The following is a 23,443-nucleotide window of genomic DNA, read 5'->3' as shown; positions in this document are numbered from 1 at the left end:
AAAATAATTTGATTTTTTAAATAAAAATAATTGCTTGAGGCTTTTTATGTTTTAAAAAATTTAATTAATTTTAGAATAAAGGTTTATTTGTTCTATAGAATACCTCTATTATAATTATATAATTTTCCTGATGCTTGTCAAATGCAACGAGTACATATCTGAATTCAATTTTGAAAATTATTGATAAATAATTTCAATTTTTGGAAATTAGTTTTAAAGGTTATTAATAAACTAAATATATAGAAATTTAATTTCAAATTCAAAGAAAATATATTGTAAAAATTACTAGAATGAGTAAATAAAAATTATTTTTGAATGCTTTTTATGTTGTGAACTGATTCATTAATTCTATTAAAACTTATGATTTCGGGAATTAGTTTTAAATCAGTGATTCTAATTCTATTTCTGTGATACAAAATCGTAACAATATTCAATAGATTTAGGTTACGTTATTAAAAATTCCGAAATTGTAAAGAAGGTTCTTAATTGTGCGTAATTGTAAAAAACAATTGAATCCTATTCTTGGGGATCTTATATAAATGTGAAGTAACAGACGGGTAAAATATGATGTTATTACAATTTCGTTTTTAATTTTATTCCAATCTGTCGAAATTTAACGAAAAGGAAACAAAAGGCACTTTTTTTTTAAACGACACGAAACGGAAGTTTCGAACGGGTCCCCTTTTTAAAGAGGGGATTTTAGGCTTTAATTTACCGATGTTAATGTTCTCATAATTAACTTCCCTCAGGCGTGAAAAAGTGGAACCTAATCTATCGCTGAGATAACGACGAAAGAATACACGAAAGGCATGTATCTGAATTAAATTTTCAAAATTACATGTGAATATATTTTAATTATTTAGGGGTGTATTGCAGTAGGCTGTTGCTTTTCCGAATTAATCAAACTTTTCAATAAAAGCATATGTTGAATGATTTTTATTATTTTAACTGAGTATCGGATCGAATATTATTTTTAAAAATTATAAATAATATTTTAATGATTAAGCGATTTTTTCTGATGCACTGATTTATATACCTGGGAGTAAAATGAGTATTTAAATTTAGTTTTTAAAATTATGTGTGCGTATGTTTTAATTGTTCAGAAATGTATTTTAACACGCCGTTATAGGAAACATTTACATTTATTTTAGCATTCCATTTATTTTCATATTTAAAACTGAGATTCGGATCAGAATGTGGTTTTTTAGTTGATAGGTATACCAAACTCTCGAAGGAGCCGGCAGTTCTAGGAAGACCGAGAACGGGGTGACTGAAAGCGAGAGTTTGCTGTATTAATTTTTTAATGATTCTGTACAAATGTAATTCAACAAAAAATTTTTTTATAATACTAAATTAATATTTTGGCATAAAATTTTGGCATAATATCACGGGCTTTAATATTACTAATAGCAATAGTAAACTCTGCTTTACATGGATTCACTGAATACATTATAATTCAGCGAAAAGTTAAGTCGTAAACGTTTCTTAACAAATAAATAGTGATCCGAAAATTGGCTTAACGATAAAAATAAATTAAAATATAAGGGCGAGCTTGCGCACGCAAATAATAGTCTCGTTTCAAACAAAAAAGTTTCTCTGTCTTCGCCTGATCCAGAATATGATATTGCACAAATAAAATCTTTTTATAATTTCAACATGTTGTTTTGATCCTTTCAATACCTTTAACAACAACAAAAAGCTTTTTAAGGAAGATAATAATTTTGGTGCTTAATGAGAAGTTCTCGAGTGTATCAAGTATCGTCAGAGGCACTCGAGTTTCAAAAAGAAAAACAAGGTCTCGCTTTCGATAGTACTTGAGCTCCTGCTGCATGCTGGTAGTAATACTTGGATCCCAAGCACAAGAAACTTTCCAACGCTAGTGAAAACAGAATGGACAAAACGGGACAGGAAAGTGCAATAAGCGATATTCCGGAAAAGTAAACGAAGCAAAACTCGGCGAAAATCATCCAATGGGATGTTGGAATTTCGCCCAGGAAAAATAAATACGAGATATAAAGTTTAATCTGAGAATTCTTGAACAGACAGCATAAATGTTGATCTATACTCGAGGATCGATAAGAAACTTATAAACGAAACAATATTTCGCGAAATTTTTTAAAACCAAGAAGTTTTCTTTGTGTTTGTTTTTTTTTAATTAGGGGCCTTTTAAGTCAAATTAGAGGAATTTTTAATTCAAAACTTTTTCTGTATTTCAATTCGTAAATGCCTAAAATTCACAGAATATTTTAACAGACTTCACTGTCTAAAATTCTAGCTCTCAAACTAGGAAAGAAAGAGTGATTTTTCACGAAAATAGAGTTTAAAAAAAAAACATTAATTTCCGACCAAAAAAATATAAAATGTTTACGTTCTAACTGTAAAACATTCTAAAATTCTAACAAAGTTTGATGATTTTTTTAACCAAATAGTTGAATTTTCATGAAACATGAACATTAATTTTGGATGAAACAGTTGAATCTATGACCAAATAGCTGTATTTTCGTGCAAAGTAGACAAATTTTTAACCAAATGGTTAAAAAACTAGAAAAACGAATTTTCAATCCAAAATGTCGAATTTCAAATTAATCATTGAAATTTCGGACGAATAAGCAGAAATTTCAATAATATTGTTCAATTTTGAACAAAATAATGAAGTTCTGAACAAAACAATTGAATTTTCAGCTGAAACTGAAACTAAAAAACTGTTAAATTCAAAAATAAAAAAAAAATAAAACAAATATTTGTATCTTCAAATGAAAAATATCACTTTTCCACCAAAAATAGAATAGATAAATTTTCAGTTAAGAAAATTAATTTCTAGCAAGAATACACGAGATTTGCACGAAGTATGATAAATCCTGAACCAAAAAAATAGGTTATAACAAGAGAGTTACATTTTTTAACAAGCAGTTGAATTTTTAACAAAAAAAATATTAATTTTAAACAAAATAGTTAAATTTTTGATAGGACAGTTAAAATTTGCAATCTAAAGAGATAAAAGTCCCGCCAAATATTGAATTGAAAAAAATGATTAACCAAGTAGTTGTATTTGCAAACAAGCAGCCTAATTTTCAACTCAAAAAAACGAACTTTTACGCAGAAGGTTGAATTTTCAATCTAAAAGGACAAATTTTTAACAAAACAGTTGAGTTTTCGAGGAGAAAAAGATAAACTTTCAATCCAAAACCACATATTTCCTATCCAAAAAGATAAATTTTCAACGACGAAGTTGAATTTTCGTTACAAAATTTTACTTTTTACAAAATCTTTAAATGTTCAAAAAAGTGTTTAAATTCAACAAAGAATTCTTAACCAATTACTCGCTTTTATAACCAAATAGTTGAAACTTAAACTCAAAAACATTAATGATTTAAATATAGTTGCTTTTTTAACCTACAATGAGAAATTTTGAACAGACTATGGAAAACTTTGATTAAATCTGAAATTTTTTAACAATAAGCAGATTTTTTAATAAAAGTCTTCAATTAAAAAAAAAATGATAAAGTTCTTAAAAAAAAGAATTGAATTTTAACTAAAATTATGAATTTTTAAAGAAAAATGTGAATTTTTTTAACCAAGATTACAACTTTCAACTAAGTTTTTCAATTTTCATTTAAAGGAGATTAAATCTCAACGAAAAATAAAACAGTCGATATTTTAACAAACGAAAAAAAATTTCTATTTCAAATCAAAAAAAGAAAAATGTAACAAAAAAGATGAGTTCTCAACGCAAAATGTATTTGTTAATTTTTCTTACGAAACAGATTATAATTTTAAATACAGGACTGTTAAATTCAAATAAAAAAGAAGAATGTGCATACAAGTAGTTAAACCTTCAACTGAAAAACACACATTTTCCCCCAAAAATATAATAGATAACTTTTTAGTTCAGAACATTAATGAATGACAAAAATACACGAATTTCCAACAAAATATGATGAATCCTGAACCAAAATAGAACAGTCAACATTTTCAATCTAAGGAGATACCTTTCTCACCAAATATTGAATTTAAAAAAATACTAACCAAACAGTTTCATTCACAAGCAAACAGTTTAATCTTCAACTCAAAAAGACCAACTTTTAAGAAAACGGTTGAATTTTCAATCGAAAAAAATAAATTTTTAACACAACAGTTGAATTTTTGACCAAACAAGATTAAATTTTAAGAAAATAATCGACTTTTAATAAATTAATTATTTTGCTAAAAAAATAGTAGAATTTAAAGCAAAATTACGAATCTTTGACAAAAATACATATTTAAGAAAGAAGTTCAACATTCAACTAAGTAGTGGAATTTTTAATCAAAGAAAATTAAATCTTCACGAAAAATAAAATAGTCATTTTAAACAAAAAACATTTTTATTTGAAATAAAAAATAGTCAAGTTTAACAAATAAGCTGAATTCTGAACACAAAATGTAACATTTAATTTTTCAAAGAAATCCTATTTTTATTTTATATAGAGAATAGTCCAATGAAACAAAAAAATAATAATTTTAATAAATGATTTGAATCTTCAACTAAAAAAGGTAAATTTCAAACCGAAAATAGAATAGCTCAACTTTCACCTGATAAAATCAATGTTTTACCAAAATATTTCAATTTTTAACAAAATATCATGAATCATCAACCGAAAAAATAAATTTCTAATAAAAGAGTTAAAATTTCGAAAAAATATTAAAATTTTTGATTAAAACAAAATTTTAAGTAGAATTTTACCAAAACAGATCAGTTTTTAACAAAATAATTTAAATTTTAGCAAAAAAAATAATTCTCAACTAACCAGTTGCATATTTATCCAAAAAAGATGGCATTTCCACTAAAACAGAATAATTTCCTATCCGAACACAAACAAATTTTCGAAAAATTGTAACAAAATAAAGGATTATAAACTGATAAAATAAATGTTTACCAAGGTATTTCAACTTTCAACAGAGTAGTTAAAATTGCAATCTAGATGATTAATTTAAAAAAACACAGAAAAAATGGGCAGTAAAATTGCGTAAGTTTTCAACTAAATTCTCAAATGTTTAACTGAAAATGATAATTATTCAACCAATAATGGAATAGTTGAATTTTCTTTTCAAAAAATAATTTTTAATGAAAAAAAATAGATTTTCAGCTGTATATTTCAATATTCAATAAATAAAATGAATATTCAACAAAGTAGTTCAGCTTTCACTCAGTCACTTGAATTTTCTAAACAAAACAAAATGAATTCTTAGTTCAGAATTTTATAGTCGAATTTTCAACTAAAACAGTAAATTTGCGACTAAAAATGGAATGGTTACATTTTTATTAAGGAAAATTAATTTATAACTAAAAGAAAAACAAAATTTTTCTCAAAATAGTTCAATCTTCAATCGAATAGAATTTCAATTAAATAATTGTTTTTTCTACGAAAATAATGAAATTTTTAACCCAGAAAGACGTATTTTCACCAAAGCAGTTGAATGATTGAGAATAGTTTAATTTCAACAAAAATAGATTAATATGTTACAAAACCTCGAATATTCAAAATTGCAGTTGAAAAAATTTATTTTATACCTAAAGAAAAACGAATTTTTAACATAACAGTAAAGCTTCCAGACAAACAGATGGATCTTCAACTAGTAAAATTTAGTTTTTAAATTTATCATTTCAAATGAATAAAGATTTATTTTCTTAAAAAAAGACAAAACAAAATACTACATAAATTAACAACAAACGTTTTGAATTTCTACCTAAAAAGGAAAAATTTCCAACCAATATTGGAAAAGTATTCATTCAAAAAAAAATTTGGAGCTAAAAATAGAATAGTTAAATTTCCAGATAAGAAAATTAATTTTTATTTTAAAGCAAAATAGTTTTTAACGGGCTCGTATAAATTTCAAATGTTAAAATTATTTTATTTTAAAAGTTTGAGTTTTAATTTCAATATCTACCGAACTTGAAAAATATACATTTCTAGTTACAAGAGTTAAGTTTAAAATGCTGGAAGTAATTTTCAGTCCAAAATAAACCTTTTTATTTGATTGCATTCAATTGAATAATATGCATGGTAGTTAGACACAATTGCTCCTTCCGAGAATTCCATGCCTAATTAAATTTTTCTTTCATCCACTAACCTACATTCTCAAGCTACGGAATTAAAATTGCTGGACCATGAGGACTCCATTTCTCCATTCACAAATTTTGGTTTTAACACCCAATTTGGAACTTGTTGCTATTGTAACTTAGGAAATGCGGTAGACTATATAATAGTAAACTCTGGGATATCAAACCGTTGTATAACATTAGGATAATCAACTGTAGATCAAATCAATTTAATAATATTTTTAAAACAAAGGATTTTTTTGAAGAAATTTTAATTTGAGGATGAGTGAAAACATTTTAATTTTTCTTTATTATGCTGAAACACTCTATAGATTTATAAATTTATGTTTTTACCTTGTGATTTACTAGAAATCGAACTTTTAAGATCAGCATACAAATTTTTTTAAAGTTTATGTACGTTTGAAAAATGAACTTTAAATATTTTTTTCTTTCTGAAAGTGTTAATTTAGCTTTGCCGAGTTTCAATTTCCACGCCTGGCAAATTAAAAATTTGCAAGTGCTGAGAAAAAATGTTTTCGAAAACGTTGAATTTTCAAGAAAATATAGGATTTTTAGCAACTAATTTTCAATAAAACAAAAAAATATCTTTAACAAAATGAATTTTAAATAAAAGAGTTCAATTTTAAAACCGAAAAAAATTTTTTCTATTGATATATAATTTTAAATTCGGAATGGAATAGTTAAATTTTAAGATACAACATTTATTTTTATACAATTAAAAAAGACATTTTTAAAAGACAGTTCAATTATTGATAAAAGAAATTAATTTTCAATCCAAAAAGACGAATATTCAACCAAGAAAGATTTTTCAGTCAACAAAGCTAGAAAACCAAATAGTTGAATGTCCCACTTGAAATATAAAGTTTTAACCAAAAATGGAATAGTTTTATATGATATTTAAAAAATTAAATTTCAGCAAAACAAACTAATGTGAAACAAGGATGTTTGATAAAAATGTTCAATTCTCAAACAAAAAAATTAATTTCCTACCAAAACATGTACAATTTTGACTAAAGGAGATCAGTTTTAAGTCAGAAATGAAATAGTTATATTTTAAGGTAAAATGAATTCCCATACAAGCAAAAAACAAATTTGTAACAAAGAAGTTTAAATTTTTAACAAAAAACACTAATTTTCAAGCCAAAAAGATGAATTTTCAACCAAGAAAGATTTTTCAGTCAAGAAAGATGGAAAACCAATTATTTAAATTTCCCACTAAAAAAAGATAAAATTGGAACCAAAAATGGAACAGTTACATCTTCATTTTAAAAAATTAATAAAAAAACGAAAAATATAATAGCTGATGTGTCAAGAAGAAAAAGATTTTAATTAAAAAAATATATATATTTTTTTAAATTAAAATCTTTTTTTTGTTGATACATCAGCTATTATATTTTTCGTTAAGAATTAATTTTTTGGTTGAAAATTCCACTACTTTGTTAAAAATTAAACTTTTCTGATGAAAATGTTTTTTTTTCTTAAAGATTGTTTATAATTTTAGTTATCAAATTCATATATTAAGTGGACATTGTAACTATTGAATTAAAAGTAAGCTTTTTTTATTAATTTTTTTTAAATGACGATGTAGCTGTTCCATTTTATCTTTTTTAGTGGAAAATTCAAATATTTATACTAGAGAGTTCGATTTTCAACTAAAAAGATTTAAATTTATGTTTTAGGAAACATTTTTCAACGAATATTTAAGCTTTTAAACAAATAGTTGAATTTTCCAGTGAAAAGATAAATTTTTTTAAAAAAATGGAACAGTTACGTTTTCATTTTAGAAAATTTAGCTTTTTATAGAGAAAGCGAACTTTCAACAAGATAGATAAATTTTTAACCAAAAGATGAATTTTAACATTGAAATTTTGAATTTTTCACAACATCAAATAAAAAAAATTTTACCAAATAGTCGAAGTCGCCACTAACACTTTTGTATGCACTTATAGGAATCCGAGATTACTCTTTTTAAAAGGTCAAAAAAAGACCGCTGATTAAGAATATTTTGGATAGATTTTCAAAATCTGAGTCTAGTTTTGTTAAAACAATTTTTTAAAATAATTTCATTATTTCTTCATAAAAAATAAACGTATACAATAATTTGTAGCATAGCGGAGCATAAATAAAACTTTTTTGTGTCTTGCACTTTTTCACACGACCAACCGTTCGCTAAGTACAGCATTATAAACAAGTAATTTTGTAACCAAATTTGTATATTTGCACAGTGTTTGAACAAAATCAATAGCTGAAAAAAATTAAAAACTGATCGAATAAAAACTTACTTCTTTAAATTGTTGTCAAAAAGTTGCTATTTTAAAGAGGAAATCATTTAGACTCTTCGTTTATTATTAAACTATTGTCCAAATGGACCCGTGTCATAATATTTCTTTAAATTGTTGCGAAACCTTTATTTAGTATTAATAACATTTTTTTCATGATTTCTCTTGCTTAATTATTTATAACAATCGATATAAATTATAACCCTTAATAACCAGAATTGACTCAACTTTTTAAAAATAATCTTGAACTCATGATTAAACTTTTCACTTTCGTAATATTTTCTTGTAAGACGAGCCATTAATTATTTACGGCTTTATAAAGAATGTATTTTTTATAAACATACGCTCCCCTAAGAAGTAAAATTTTCGAGTTATTAGGGATATCCTTTTTTATATCGTTAATTTTATAGTAAGAAATATAATTATCTTGGATAAAATTTTCGGTTCCTGCACCTTTTTGTCGATAACTATTTTTATTAAAAAAACGCCTAATGAAGAAAATCAATTTTTTTGTAATTTTTGAAATAATCTATGGTACAAAATGAAACTTTTCACTTGAGTGATATTTTCTTGTACGACGAGCCATTATTTAGTAACGGCCTTACAAACAATGTATTTTTCATAGATATACGCATACTTGAGAGCCACAATTTTCAAGTTATTAGCGATTGTGGTATCAGGGGAGCGTATTTTTATAAAAAATACATTGTTTATAAGGCCGTGAATAAATAATGGCTCAACTTACGAGAAAATATCACGAGAGTGAAGTTTTATTTTGTGCTATAGATTAATAAAAAACATTAAGAACAAATATATTTTCCTAATTGAACGTTTTTGTCAATAACAATAGTTATAAACAATGATGTCCAGGTATCGAAAATCCTACCCAAGATAATTATATTGTTTACGGTGAAATTAAGGATATAAAGAAAGGTAATCGCTGATAATTTGAAAATAGTGGCTTTTAGGGGAGCGCATGCTTAGAAAAAATACATTGTTTATAAGGTCATGAATAAATAATAGCTTATCATAGGAGAAAATATCATGAGATTGACAAGTTTAATCATGTGCCTAGGATTGCTAATAAAAACTTAAGTCAGTCCTGTTTATTGAGGGGCATTATTTATATCAGTTGTTATAAACAATTCAGCAAAAGAGATTTTAAACAAAAAATTACGTTATCAGTGCTAGATAAAGGTTTCGCAACAATGTTAGGTAATATTATGAGACTGGTTGTTCTGGATAATTGTTTATTTAAAAATGAAGAGCCTAACCGATTTCCTCTTAAAAATAGCAACTTTTTAACAAAAATTTAAGAAAGAATATAGTAAATATGGACAGTGTACAAGTTTTGAATTCTTCTGAGCAATTGATTTTGTGGTAACACTGCAAATATGGCAATTTTTTTTTACAAAAATTGTTTAAACAAAAATTGAACCAAATTTCAAAAACCAACCCAAGATATTTGTGAGCAGGTGCGTTTTTTGACCTTTTGAAAAAAAAATCTCGGGAACCTAATTAATGCATCCGGAAGTGTTAATGGCGACCGGATAAAAATTAATTCATCTTACAGCCAAGTAGTTAAGTCAAACTAAACAAGACGATTTTTCAATCGAAGAGTGGAATTTTTAACTAAAAAAGATAAAATTGCATCAAAAAATTTTTATTTTTAACTAAAAAATAAAAAAGTAAAAATCAGTCAAAAAGCGTTTCATTAATCTAATAAATCAAATTTAAAGCGCTGTATGTAACTTTGATCCAATTTTGGCATCAAATTAATCAATTGGGATTAACTCTGTTAGTCACATTTTTTTGTTCACGAAGGAAAAAAACCTATAGAAGAGAATTCGGTGACCCATTAATGATAAGATTAAATCGACTACTCAATCACATACGTTTTTAGATGCAAAGGCAGGAGATTACGTATTCGAAATATCGCTTTAATGTAGGTCATCGATTTAAACCCTATCTGTTCATCTGTATTTTTCCTACCAAAAAAGATCAAAATCTGTACACTGAAAAATTTTCTTTCTCGTTCCTAGTAATGTACTTTTAAGTAAACGATATTTAATTATTTTTCAGAGAAAGTTGGTTGTAAAAATTGGGACTTTGGAGTTAAAAATGAAGCGTGGCATACTGAAATAAATAACGGACAAAATGTTAATTTTTCAAAAGAGCGAAAGAACTTATTGTAAAATCAAGACAAGGTCGCTATTTACAGATGAAACAAAAGTCCACTCCAGAGCTGAAGTTTTGCTTACTTAAGGCGAAAAAGTTTGATTAAAAAAAGTTATTAACGTTCAATGATACCTAGCAGTCTCGGCTGCGGATTGCGATAAAAAAATCAAATTTTAGTTGAAAAAAAATTAAAATATGCTCCTCAGATACTTAGTTATGGAATACAGGTAAATAAAGGTGAATATAAAAAAGTAAGCCAATCCCAAGAAAATTGACTGAGAATTTTGGGTTTAACGTTTCATACAGAATTTTTAATTTTTTGCAAAAATGCTGAATTTTTTAAAAATTATTTCATGCAAAATTTATTTCTGGGCAAAATTCTTTCACCTCAATGTGCATATGCTTTTTCATGAATTTTGTATACAATAAGCTCATTTTCAATAAGAATGCCTATTTTTCGAATAATCCCTGTTACATACGCCTGGATGAGATTTGTTTTTATTCAAGAATGCAATGGGATCTAGTTATCTAGAAAATGGTTTCAAATCTGAGGTATAAACGTTTTTTTATCACAAGTTTCCTTTGCGAGAAATTAGGGGATGAAATAAGAAAACCTATAATTCGACAAATTATTGTAGCCACGAATTTACCAGGTGACACATCTGGCTCAGTTCCAGATCTATAGGGCGGATCTTAACGTTTCTATCCTCACTTTCGGTTCCGTGAACTCGTATCGGAATACATTCAATATGCTTCAGAGATCATTTGATTCTTTTATTAAATAAATGTATTTCACCTTTATTATAAATTCACCTTTATATATAAATATCAGACAGACTGGAATCAAAATTTTATTTTGAAAATTCACTGATCTTGCTTTGATTAATTTTTCATTTTCCCTGGCCAATAATGTTTGAAGACCAAGGTGATAATTTTGTAATATTTTGAAAATGGAATCTTTTATAAATGGAATAAATTAATTCCTAAATTCAATTTTCAAGTTTTTGATTTGTCTAATTTACATTGCAAAAGAAAAAAGTAAATACTGTTCCTTTGAATTAAAAAAAATTGATGATAAACTTATAAGAAAATTCAAGTTAATTCATTTTTTTCAGATTGGAAAATAGATTTAAATCTTTTAAAGGCTTTGAATTATTCTTGAAATTTTTTCAAATACCCTAAAATCTTTTAAATACTTTGAAATCCTTTGAAGTTATTGAAATCTGTTTAAAATGAATGAAATCTTTTAAAGTACCATATAATTTATTTAATTCTTTCAAATCCTTTCAAATTATTAAAATCTTTTGAAAAAAACTTTAAAACCTACAAAAATATCCGAAAATATTTTTAATCCTTTAAAATCTTTCAAAATAACGTAAATCTTCCGTGTTTTTTAATATGATAACCTAAAATCTTTTTAAAATTTTTTGGAATTTTTTTTAATACCCTACGATCTTTAAATTCCATTGAAATCCCTTGAAGCTATTGAAATATATTCAAAAAGCCTTGGAATCTTATAAAATACCATAACATATTTAAGATATTTTGTATGGTTTTTTCGGCTTAATAAATACACTCTTGAAATACATTTAAAAATTTTCTCTATTCATTTGATGCACTTTTTTATCCATAAAAACGTCAGTCAAAGTCAACTCCTCAAAAATTAGGTAGGTCCGGCGGTTGTAAAAATCTCGAGAATGAGCGGTCTAAAGCAAAAAGTTTAAAACTTTTAGATTTATTAGGAGTTCAGTAACCGGTTTAACTAGGATTATTTTTTAAAAACTTATTTTAACTACAGTTTTTCGCAAAAAAATGTGACGCTAAACCAACTTTTTTCGTTTTTCGTTTGTTTTTTCGCCGTAATTTTGTTATTTTTGCATGTGTACCAGAAATCTTAGTTCAGCTGGTTGTTGGATTCATACTGAATCTAAAACTGTATAATTTTATTCAAGGAGTTGCCTTTGACTGATGTTTTTATGTATAAAAAGTGCATAAAATAAAAAATAAAAAAAGTTCTATCTATTTCAAGCGTGTATTCATTAAGTCTAACAAGCCCTACATCAATGTAATTTTTAACAATCTCAGAAAAAAATAGTTTTGTTTTCGAGCATGTTGAAGTAGACTATTACTTCTTTTTAGACTATTACTATTATTAGACATAAGACTCCTTAAAATTTAAGAAATTTCTTAAATTCTTTATAATCCCTTGAAATGTTAAATTTTTGTAAAAAAATTCTTAAAACTCTTGAAAGCTCATAAAAATTCATGAGTTATTTTAAAAGACTAAAAAAATCCTTTGAAATTCTTTCAAATGATGAAAATCTTTTAACAAGTCTTCAGTATCTTTTAAAATACCCTAAAATATGTCAAAACATTTGAGGCTTTTTGAAATTCTTGAAAATTGTCTTTGAATTTTCGTAAATGTTCTAAAAAATTTTAAAATCTTTGAACTCCCTTCAAATGATTGCAATCTGTTTAAAAGTTCATAAACCTCCTTAAAATAAAATAATATCATATAATTATAATATAATTATAATGATGTTATATGAATATATCATATAAAATTTTTCAGATCCTTTGAAATCTTTAAAAATCTTCAGATACCTCTTTACATACCTTTAAAACTTTGAACAGCACTTGAAAATTTTTTCGATAGTTTATAAATACCCTAGAATACTCTGGAATTCCTTCAAATTACTGAAATCTGTTTCTAATTGTAGAAATGTTTTAAACTAGCCTTAAATATTGGAATGCCTTGAAATAATTAGAAGTCTTCTCAAATTCTTTGAAATACCTTAAAATTATTAAAATCTTTAGAAAATTATTCGGATTCTTAAAAAATACTTGGAAATTCTTGAAAGTCCTGCAAAAGATTGAAATCTATTTGAAATTTTTACAAACTTTTAAATTTTCCTCCAATATTCGAAATGTGTTGAATTCTCTTGGAATCTTTGGAAATTTTTTTGAACTTTTTTAGAGCTTTTGGAAAATTCCTTGGATGATTTAAAAATAGCATAAAATCCTTGAAAATCCCTTCAAATTGTTGAAATATGTTAAAAATTCTTCAGCATATTTTTAAATTTCCAAAAAATTCCAAATCCTTCGACATTTTCCGAAATCTTCTGAATTTTTCTTGGAATTTTTCAAAATACCCTAAAATCTTTCAATTCTTTTGGAATCCCTTGAAGTTACTGTTTCTTTTTTCAAGTTACCTTAAAGTTAAAATTCTTTGAAATCTTTTGCAAAACCCAAAAATATTTTGAATCCTTTACAATCTTTTAAATTACTTAAACTTACTGAAATTTTTTGAAAACACCTCGAAGTCTTTCAAATAATTTTCAATCCCTTTAAATCATTGCAAACTGTTAAAAAATTGTTGTTATCTTTTCAAATAACATTAATTACTTAAAATGCTTTGAATCCCTAAAATAATTCAAAATAATTCAAGAAATTCGAAAAAAGGCATGGACCTTATTTTAATGGTGGTCAACCCGTGTGTTAATTTATTAAGTGAAATGGGACCAAAGTGACCTTTGCATTTCAAAAAGTTACTTGAAGTGTTTTTTGCAGAAATTTTTTGACTTTTAACATTTTTTAAAAATCCATGACTCAGCAGTCAATATTTTGATATCTAAAGTAGTTTAAACTCAACACTTAGAAAATAACAAGATCGTGAAATATTAACTGTTAAAATTTCATAGATTCAGGATTTTAGGATTTCAGGATTTAACATATTTTTAGAGATTCCGAATAATTTTTAATGTATTTTAATAATTTAAAGGGATTTAAAAAATACAACTTTTTTTTTAATTCCGCTGAAGTGATTTCAAAAGATGTCAAAAGATGCTAAATACTTAAAGGTATTTAAAAAAATTCTAAGGAATTTTGAATAGTTTTCAAGGATTTTAAGGAAGCGCAAGTGATAATTAAGTTTGGGATATCTTTAAAAATTTCAGAGAAATTACAATAGATTCTAATAATTTGCGGGTATGTCAAATGATATAAGAAAATTACGGTACTTCTAAAAATTTCAAGGAATTTTAAAGAGCTTTGAAAAGTTTCCAGGGATTTGAAATATTTTAAGGTATTTTTAAACATTCCAAGAAATTTGTCCTAAATTTTAATAATTTGAGGGACTATTACAAAATTTAAAGGATTTTACTGTATTTATAAAAATTTCATGGAAGTTTCAAGGGATTTGAAAAATTTGAAATATTTTCGGACTATTCGCAAGATTCTTCAGAATTTTCAGGTGCGTTCTGCTAGCACCTACACAACGGAATTTGAATATTTTCTTTATGCTATAATTGAGGGCTTTTTTATTTTTCTTTGAAATAATGACAATTTTTGGGATTTTCTAGTTTTCTTACAAATCTGACTTTTGGGTGAAGTGCTAGTCGCCAGCACCTCCACTACAGAAAATTTAAAAAATTTAAAAATCAACCGCGCTAGAATTTTGGGCTTTTTTTGGGCTCTTAAAAACTGAAAAAATTAATTTTGAAAAAACAACCCCTATCTTTTATAAACGACTCTTAAAATAAAATATGCACTCAAACTAAATGTAAGCATATGCATCGCCAGAATATTCGTCTTTTTGGGCTCTTCAAATATGCAAAAATTAATTTATAATAAACAACCTCTATCTCCGAAAAACTACCCTTAAACTCAAATATCCACTTGAACGAAAAGTCAGCATATCAAAATTTTGGGCTTCATTTGGGCATATTTTACTTTAAGGGTCGCTTTGAAAAGATAGGGGTAGCGTTCTCAAAATTAATTTTTGCAGGGTTTAAGTGCCTAAAAAGGACCAAAATTCTAGCATGGTTGATTTTTTTATTCTTTTAAATTTCTGTAGTGGAGGTGCCGATGGCCAGCACCACCATCCAAAATTCGGTTTTTTAGAAAACTAAAAGAGCCCAAAATTCGGCATCGGTGCTCCAAAAAAGTTTTAAAAAATCCCAAAGTTATGGCATAAGGAAAATATTCAAATTCCATTGTGGAGGTGCTAGCGGAACGCACCTAGAATTTGCAATGCATTTCAATAATTTGAAGGCATCTTTAAGCATTTCAAATTATTTCAAAAGATTTAAAATATTTTCAAAATTTTTCTGCAATTTTGAGCAGATTTCAATGAATTAATGGAATTTTAAATAGTTTGTAAGATTTTATAGCATTTTTAAAATTTTCAAGGATCTTTTAAGAGCTTTAAAAGTTTTTACGAAATAAAAAAAAATAAAGAAGATTTAAAAATATTTAAATTATTTTATGGAAGTTTAGAAAAAATTCTAAGGAATTTGAAAGTTTTTAAAAAAAATTTGAAATATTTTTGGATATTAAATAAGATTCTGAAAAATTATTAATATATTTCAATAATTTAGACAGATTTCAAATCATTTCAAAAAATTTCAAGGGATTTAAAATATTCTAGAATATTTTTAAATATTTCTAAAATTTTAAATAGATTGAAATATATGATGAGATTTTAAATAATTTTTAAGATTTAAGATCATTTTTAAAAATTTCTAAGAATTTTCAAGAGCCATAAATAATTTCAAGGTATTTGAAATATTTTAAGCTACTTAAAAATATTCCTAGGATTTCTCAATAGATTTTTATCATTTAAGAAGATTTCAATGGATTTTAGTGTATTATTGAAACAATTAAGAAATTTCCAAGAATTCTTTTGACAAGAATTTTCTAAAGTTTTAAGTGATTTAGAAATTTTTCAAAAGATTATACAACAAAATCTGGAAGCTTTAGTGAAACGAAATCTGAAAAACTGATTTAAGTGATTTTTTACTTAAATAAATTGTTATATTCGCTGATGTTATCAATTTAATTATCCGTGAATTGAACAAAAAATTATGAAAACATACCTTAAATAGCCTGAGGATATTGGCCACCATAATGGAAACTCCACTGAATGAAGCGCCAATTACTCCAGTCACTGGCTTGTGTGGAACATAAAGGGGAGATTTTCCACTCTCACATTTGTACTCCGATATGTCCTAGTGAAAAAGAGAACATTATTTCATTAACAAATGGCGAAATATAGACCACATTCAATTTGCTGATTGAAAACTTTTCAAAAAATAGAAGACTAATAAAATTACACTAATTAAAACGAGAAACTAACTTCTTATAATTTTTTTTTTAATGTTATATATTTTTTCATTGCGAAACCAGGAAATCATTCCGAGAAATCCAACACTGCAATTTTGCTAGAAAAAATCCTAAAGAAAACAACTTTCTTCAAGAAAAAAATTATAACTTTGTAAAACATTTTTTGTGACATTCAAAAACTACGTCAGGCTATTTTACAAACTTTTTCCGCCCTCCATTTCCCTTTTACAAATAAGAACGTCCCCTCCCCTTTTCGACTTAAATTGCATTCTTCAAATTAAATTTGATAAAAAACCTAAAATAAAACACGAAAATGTAATATTTTATCAGACTTCAGAGCCCAAAAAATATAGGGTGACTGTTCAAGAAAATAGAGGAATAAACTCTCAAATGAAATTAGGGTATAGGTACTTTATTTAATTTAATTTGAAAGGCCTAGAATTTCGATTTAAAATATTTTAAGTTTTTAACAAAACTTATTTTATAATATTTCAGTATATAATAATTGTTAACTGAAGATAAAATTACATTTACACCCAACGTATACAACAAAAATGTTGAACTTTTAAAAAAATAGACAAGATTTTGATCAAACAGTTGAATTTTGAACCTAAAAGGATGAAATTTCAACCAAATGGTTCGATTTTTAAGCTATGAATAATTAACATCAACGAGAAATAGTTGGATTTTTAACCAAATAGTCGAATCTTTAAAAGGAACAAACGATTTTATTTTGAATAGTTCAGTTTTGTATTAAGAACTTTGTTGCCAAAAAAGACGAACTTTAAAAACAAAGAAAGATATATTTATCGAAAACAAAACATTTTTAAAATAGCCATCTAGTTTTTGAAAAAAAGATTATCGTTTAATAAAATATTGGAATTTAAAAAAAAATAGAATGCACAAAAATCAAAAAAATAATTTTCAGCCAAAGAGTTGCATTTAGAACGAAGTAGTTCAGCCTGCAAAGATGTATATTCCATCAACTGGTTAAATTTTTCAACTAAAAATATTCATCTTTCCCTAAAAACAGTTGCATTTTAAGGAAATAGTTGAATTTTCAAGCGCAAAAAGACAAATGTTTAACAAAAATTAAAATTTTTAACAAAATAGTTAAATTTTCAGCAAAGTAGGTTAATTTCAAACTCAAAAGTTCAAATGTCAAGTAGTGGAATTTCCAATAAAAAATATTAATTTTGATAATAATTGATACTTCGACAAAGAAATTATTTTAATTTTAAGTTGAAACAGTCGAATTTATCAAAAAAAATATTTAAAAAATAGTTGAATTCTTAGTCAAAAAAGATTGTATTTTAACCAGACAGTTGCATTTTCAACAAAAAATATGAAATTTCTAGGAAACGAATTGAACTTTTAATTAAATACAATTTTTTAACAAAAGAATTAAATTTTTAATTAGTTATGATTCTCAAGCGAACAAAAAAAAAATTAAACGAAAAATTTAAATTTGCTATAAAAATAATACAATCTTTAACCCGCAAAAAAACGAACTTTTAACCAAACATTTAAATTTTCAACCTAGAAACATGAATTTTTAACAAAAAAGTGCATTTTGAACCAAATAGTTGAATTTGAAGCTGTAAGCTTTCTATTTTAACCAAAAATAGAAATGTTCAATATCCAGTTATGAAATCTATTTCTAAACAACATAGAATAATTTTTCAACTAAAACGTACAATTTGTAACCTGAAAACAAGGATTTTTTGCAAAACAGTTCAATTTCAAACCAGAAATACACATTCTTAACAAAAGATTTAATTTTAAAAGAAAACAGTTCATTTTCTACTAAAAAAGATTAACTTTTAGCCAACAATGGAATTGTTACATTTTCAGGATAAAAAAATCAATTTTAACAACAACAAAAATCTATTCAACAAAATTGTTAAAGTTTTTATCAAAGAGACAGTTTTCACTGAAAAATATAATAATTTATGTTTACGCTGAACAAATATACAATACTATATAAAAAACCTTTAAATTTAATCAGAAAAAATAAATACCTAATAAAGAAAAATATCATCATTTTCAATGAAAAACAATTTAGACTGAAAAAAAATTTAAATAAAATAAATAAACCCTCAACTAAAATAGATTAAGTTTGAACTTACCAGTTAAATTTTGAACAACAAAGTTAAAATTTCTACCAAAGGAGAAGAATTTTCAAACTAAAATAAAGAATTTTCAACAAAAGAGTTAAACTTTCAAATAGAAAAGATTTTTCATTTAAAAGAGAAGGAAAATTTAAACCTTATCTTTGAATTTACAAAACAAGAAAGTCAAATCTCTAGAAACCTGTTAAATTTTGAACAAAAAAGTAAACTTTCAACCAAATACTTGAATTTTCTACAAACAAAATAGAATTTTCCATTAGAAAGTGGAACAGAAAATGGAATAGTCAAGTGTTTACAAAAAAAATGTAACTAAAAGAAAGAATTTTCAACCAAATATTCCAATATTTAACCAAATAGTGGGCCTCTACATTAAAAAAATGAAATTTTAAGAGAAAATAGTTCGGTTTTTTAATTAGGGTCAATTATTTCAGTTTGTATCTAAGCGTAATCAATGAAAAACAAAAAAAAAAGATTTTTCAAAAAATGGCTAAAGTAAGGAATATGGTAAATGTATTTAAATGCATATATTTCTTTATCTAGGTTGATATGAAAAATGAGTTGAATGTCATTGAGCAATGAACAATAAGCAATGATCAATGAGCAATGAGCAATGATCAATGAGCAATTAGCAATTAGCAATTAGTAATGAGCAAAGAGCAATGAGCAATTAGCAATTATCAATGAGCAATGTGCAATGAGCAATTAGCGATTAGCAATGAGCAATTAGCAATTAGCAATGAGCAATGTACAATGCGCATTAGAGTAATGAGCAATAAAGAATGAACCATGAGCAATTAGCAATGAGGAGCAATTAGCAACCAGCAATAAGGAGCCATTAAAATGAGGAATGAGTTGTAAAGTCTGTATTTAGATCTTATACTTGTAAAATAAGATCATTAATATTCATGTTTTCAAGCAATACCAAAAATTCTTAATCACGTTTATATGTCCAGGTGTGATTTTAAATTCTGCGTCAAGCCCACCTATTCCACCTCAAAAATCATCACAGAATCCGCCCCACCCACCTTTCTGGCAGTGTGACCTAGTTTTTTGAGCGAACACTTTTACGTTTAATAAAAATTCCTTAATAAACTCTAAAAAAAAAATTTAATACATATTTTTTCCTATCCATACTGATAAGAAAAATGGCTAAAAAAGTCTTTTATCGAATAAAGGATGAAGAAATACTCGGCTAATCTACTGCGACATAAACGTATTTTGCCCTTGAGGTAAATCTGAGTTTCCTATCGAGTAATTTATGGGCAGTTCAAATTCAAAGAAAAGAACATGGAGATAAGATTTATCCCCTTGATCGTGAAAGTGACATTTTCAATTTCTACTGGACACCATTGTTATTTTATTAAGTACTGAATCGTGCGAATGTATTCGTAAAAGAAACGATCGGAAAGTCGAATTCAGTTAACCGTTAAATAAAATGATTTTTTTTACGTACACTCGTATCTGACACTAAACTTTCATGTTATGACAGCATAAAATATATAAGCTTATCCATGTACCTACATAAAAACAACTGCTCCTTTTTATGCGTATGTTTTATATCCTACAGATAGTCTTAGTTTCAGAAAAAATTTCTGACTATCCGAAACGTTAAAAGGAGCAAAAAAAATTGAGATAAAAAATTATCTAGTTTTGAGAAACATCATGTGGAAGTTTATATTCTCAAACTGACAGAAACTTAAAATTGGAACAGGCTCAGTTGCGGATCACGATAAAAGTGCAATTTTCAAAATTTTGCTCTCGAAATATTGAGGTGCTAACTTAAAAGTGGTTAACCAATTCCGAGTAAATCATTCGAGAATAAGGAGGTTCCGATTTCGTGGATTTTGAAAATCATCATTGGATAGCAACTAAAAATTTATTTTTCAGTTTCAAATAATAATGAAAACTTGCTCCCGAGATAAGCGGAGGATGAATGAGAATGGAAAAATTTTCGTAACAGAAAATTATTCTTTTTAGTAAAAATAAAGATTTAATGTAACCATAGCGTACTTTAGCAGACGATTTTTCATTGAAAGTTCTATAAAAAGAAGAATGAAATATGTTTCTTTATAAATAAACAATAAAAATTCCAAGAGATATGGTTTCTAATTTCAAAGTGAAAAGTTAAGTGAAAAAAGTTACAAAAATGTTCTTTTGTACACACAGAAAATCATATATCATTTTACATCAATTTGTATCATTATAAAGATCATAGCGTTGCTATCCAAAAGCATGACTATTTAGGCCTTTTAATTCAAAAATTCTCAAAATTGACTGAAATTTGGCTCTAAACCAGCATACCAGACCGGAAATTAGCTAAAAAGCAACAAAAAAATCTTTATAAACTCCGTGGGCCAACTTTTGAATAATTATTCAACGAATTTAACTCCAAAGCAACATCCGAAATTGAAAATGATGAAAAAAAGGGAAATCTTAACCGGATACCTTCCTACGTCCGATTCACACACTGATGTTTTTCTCGTATCATGTGTCATTTTTCTAAAAGTTTTATTTAAAAAATGTTTAATGTTTATTTTTGCGAATAAAACGAAAACTGCGAATTATATGCAAAAATGTTTGCAAATAAATTTCCTAATCTTTTCTGGTTAAAACGTTTTTTTATTTAATATTTGTTATATCTTGCGTAGTCGACCACAAAATAGATTTTTTTTATTCTGATAAAATTTTTCAGGATTGAAACGAAAAGTTGATATAAAATGAAAACAGGAAACTCATTTTTAAAAAACGTGACTTAACTATATGTTGTCGTTGTCGGGAAGTGTACTTTGTTAAAAAGTTAATTTTTTGGTTAGAAATTCATCTTATTGGTGGACAACTTTACTGTTTTATTCAAAAATCCTTTTTTTTACTTCGAAATTTAACTTTTTAACCTGAAAATTGAACTATTCCATGTTTAGTTAAAATGTTCTATTTCTTCGTTAAAAAATCTATTATTTTTCTGACTTTTGTTTAATTCGAAAATGCATGTATTTTATTACAGATTCATATTTTTGGTAGAAATTCGATATCGCTGTTTGAAAATTTAAGTAGGCGCTTGGTTGAAAATTCCTGTATTTTGTTAAAATTCTCTTTTTTTAAGAAGAAAATTAATATTTTTTGTTGAAAATGAAACTTTTTTGTTCAAAATTATTTTTTTTGTATTAAATTTATATTGTTCAACGCGAAATTTAACTATTCCATTTTTGATTGCCAATTAATATTTTTTAGTTAAAATGTCAACTATTAGTTGTAAAATTAATTTATTTTGTTGAAAATGTATCTGTTATGGTAACGAATCAGTGTTCTTGGTTGAAAATTCATTTTGTTTTCTGGCCGAAAATTCAAATACTTAGTTGAAAGAGGACCATTTTTGTTAAAAATATATTTTTCAGTTGAAGATAGATCATCATAGCTAAAAATGTATTAGCTTGTTTAAAAGTTTGAATTTTCTGTTAAAATTTATTTCTGTTTTTTTTTAATTTCATTTTTTCATTTAAAGTATAATTATTCAACTTTTTTGTTGAAAAATTATCTGTTTGAATTGAAAATGTAACTATTCGTTTAATTTTTTTAAATTCAACTACTTGGTTGAAAACTGAAGAACCTCATTAAAAACATATTTTTTGTTGGAGCTGCATACATTTAGTTAAATATTAATCTTTCAGGTTGAAAATTCAACTTCTGTTTCGAAAACTTGTGTGATTTTGTCTGAAAATTAATTTTTTAAATGAAAATCTCATTATTCTAATTCGGGATAAAAGTTTATGTTTTTGGTGGAAAATTCAAATATATTTTATGATTTTAAATTGATCTTTTTTCGCTAAAAAATCACATTTTTTCGTACAAAACTAATCTTTTTGATTCAAAATTATTTTTCTTTTCGTAAACTGAAACTCTATCTTGTCGATAGTTTGTACTTTTGGTTGCATTCCAATTTTTTTCATCTAAAATTGAAATCGTTTTTGGTTAACGTATCAAGTATTATATATTATGTTGAAAATTTGTTTTTATTGTTTATAATTAATTTGTAATAGAATATTTAACTGTTTAATTTTTAGAAGAAATTAAATATATTTTATTGAAAATAAATCTATTTTGGTTAAGTAATCAAGTTTTTTGATTGAAATTCATCTCCTTTAATTGAAAAATCACCTACTTTTTGAAAGGCACTCCTTTTTAGAAATACTTTTTTTCTAGAAGGTATATCATTCTATTTAAAAATTGTATAAAAAATTAATTTTTTTCCTAGAAAGATGAAAATCTATTACAGGTGGAAGTCGGAACGAAATGAATCTCAGGAAACATTTAAGGCCATGTAATGAGTGGGTCACGTTATCAAATTCCTATCTTACCGTCACTTTTTGTATTTCCCAACATATTTTAACACAAAGCACCAGATCGAGTTGAACATTTGGGATAATAAATGAAAAACACGATGAAAGGTGGGTCTGGTCTTATTATTACACCATTAAGCCATTTCCCTTTCGAGGTAGGCGTGACTCACTCGGCAGGGGGAAGGAGTAGTGTGTGAAAGGGATAGAGATTTTTCAGATTGATCCAGAATTCTCGTGCTATTTAAGTAAATAACACGTTCGTCCCGCAACACTGCTCCGACCCAGGTTGCTGATCAATCT

General features: G+C 25.9%; 1 protein-coding gene across 1 annotated transcript in view; it reads right to left on the bottom strand.

Moving 5' to 3' along the window:
- The window catches only part of LOC117171849 (metabotropic glutamate receptor 8-like), a 697,914-nt gene that overhangs the window by 245,159 nt on the left and 429,312 nt on the right, over nt 1-23,443 (bottom strand). The window contains exon 4 of the mRNA XM_033359484.1: nt 16,431-16,562. Within this exon, the coding sequence (XP_033215375.1) occupies nt 16,431-16,562 (132 nt within the window). The remainder of the gene's footprint in view (nt 1-16,430; nt 16,563-23,443) is intronic.

This window comes from Belonocnema kinseyi, chromosome 4 (assembly GCF_010883055.1).
Source record: "Belonocnema kinseyi isolate 2016_QV_RU_SX_M_011 chromosome 4, B_treatae_v1, whole genome shotgun sequence".
NCBI lineage: Eukaryota > Metazoa > Arthropoda > Insecta > Hymenoptera > Cynipidae > Belonocnema > Belonocnema kinseyi.
The sequence above is the reverse complement of the archived record's forward strand: the minus strand, read 5'-3'. Positions and strand labels throughout refer to the sequence as shown.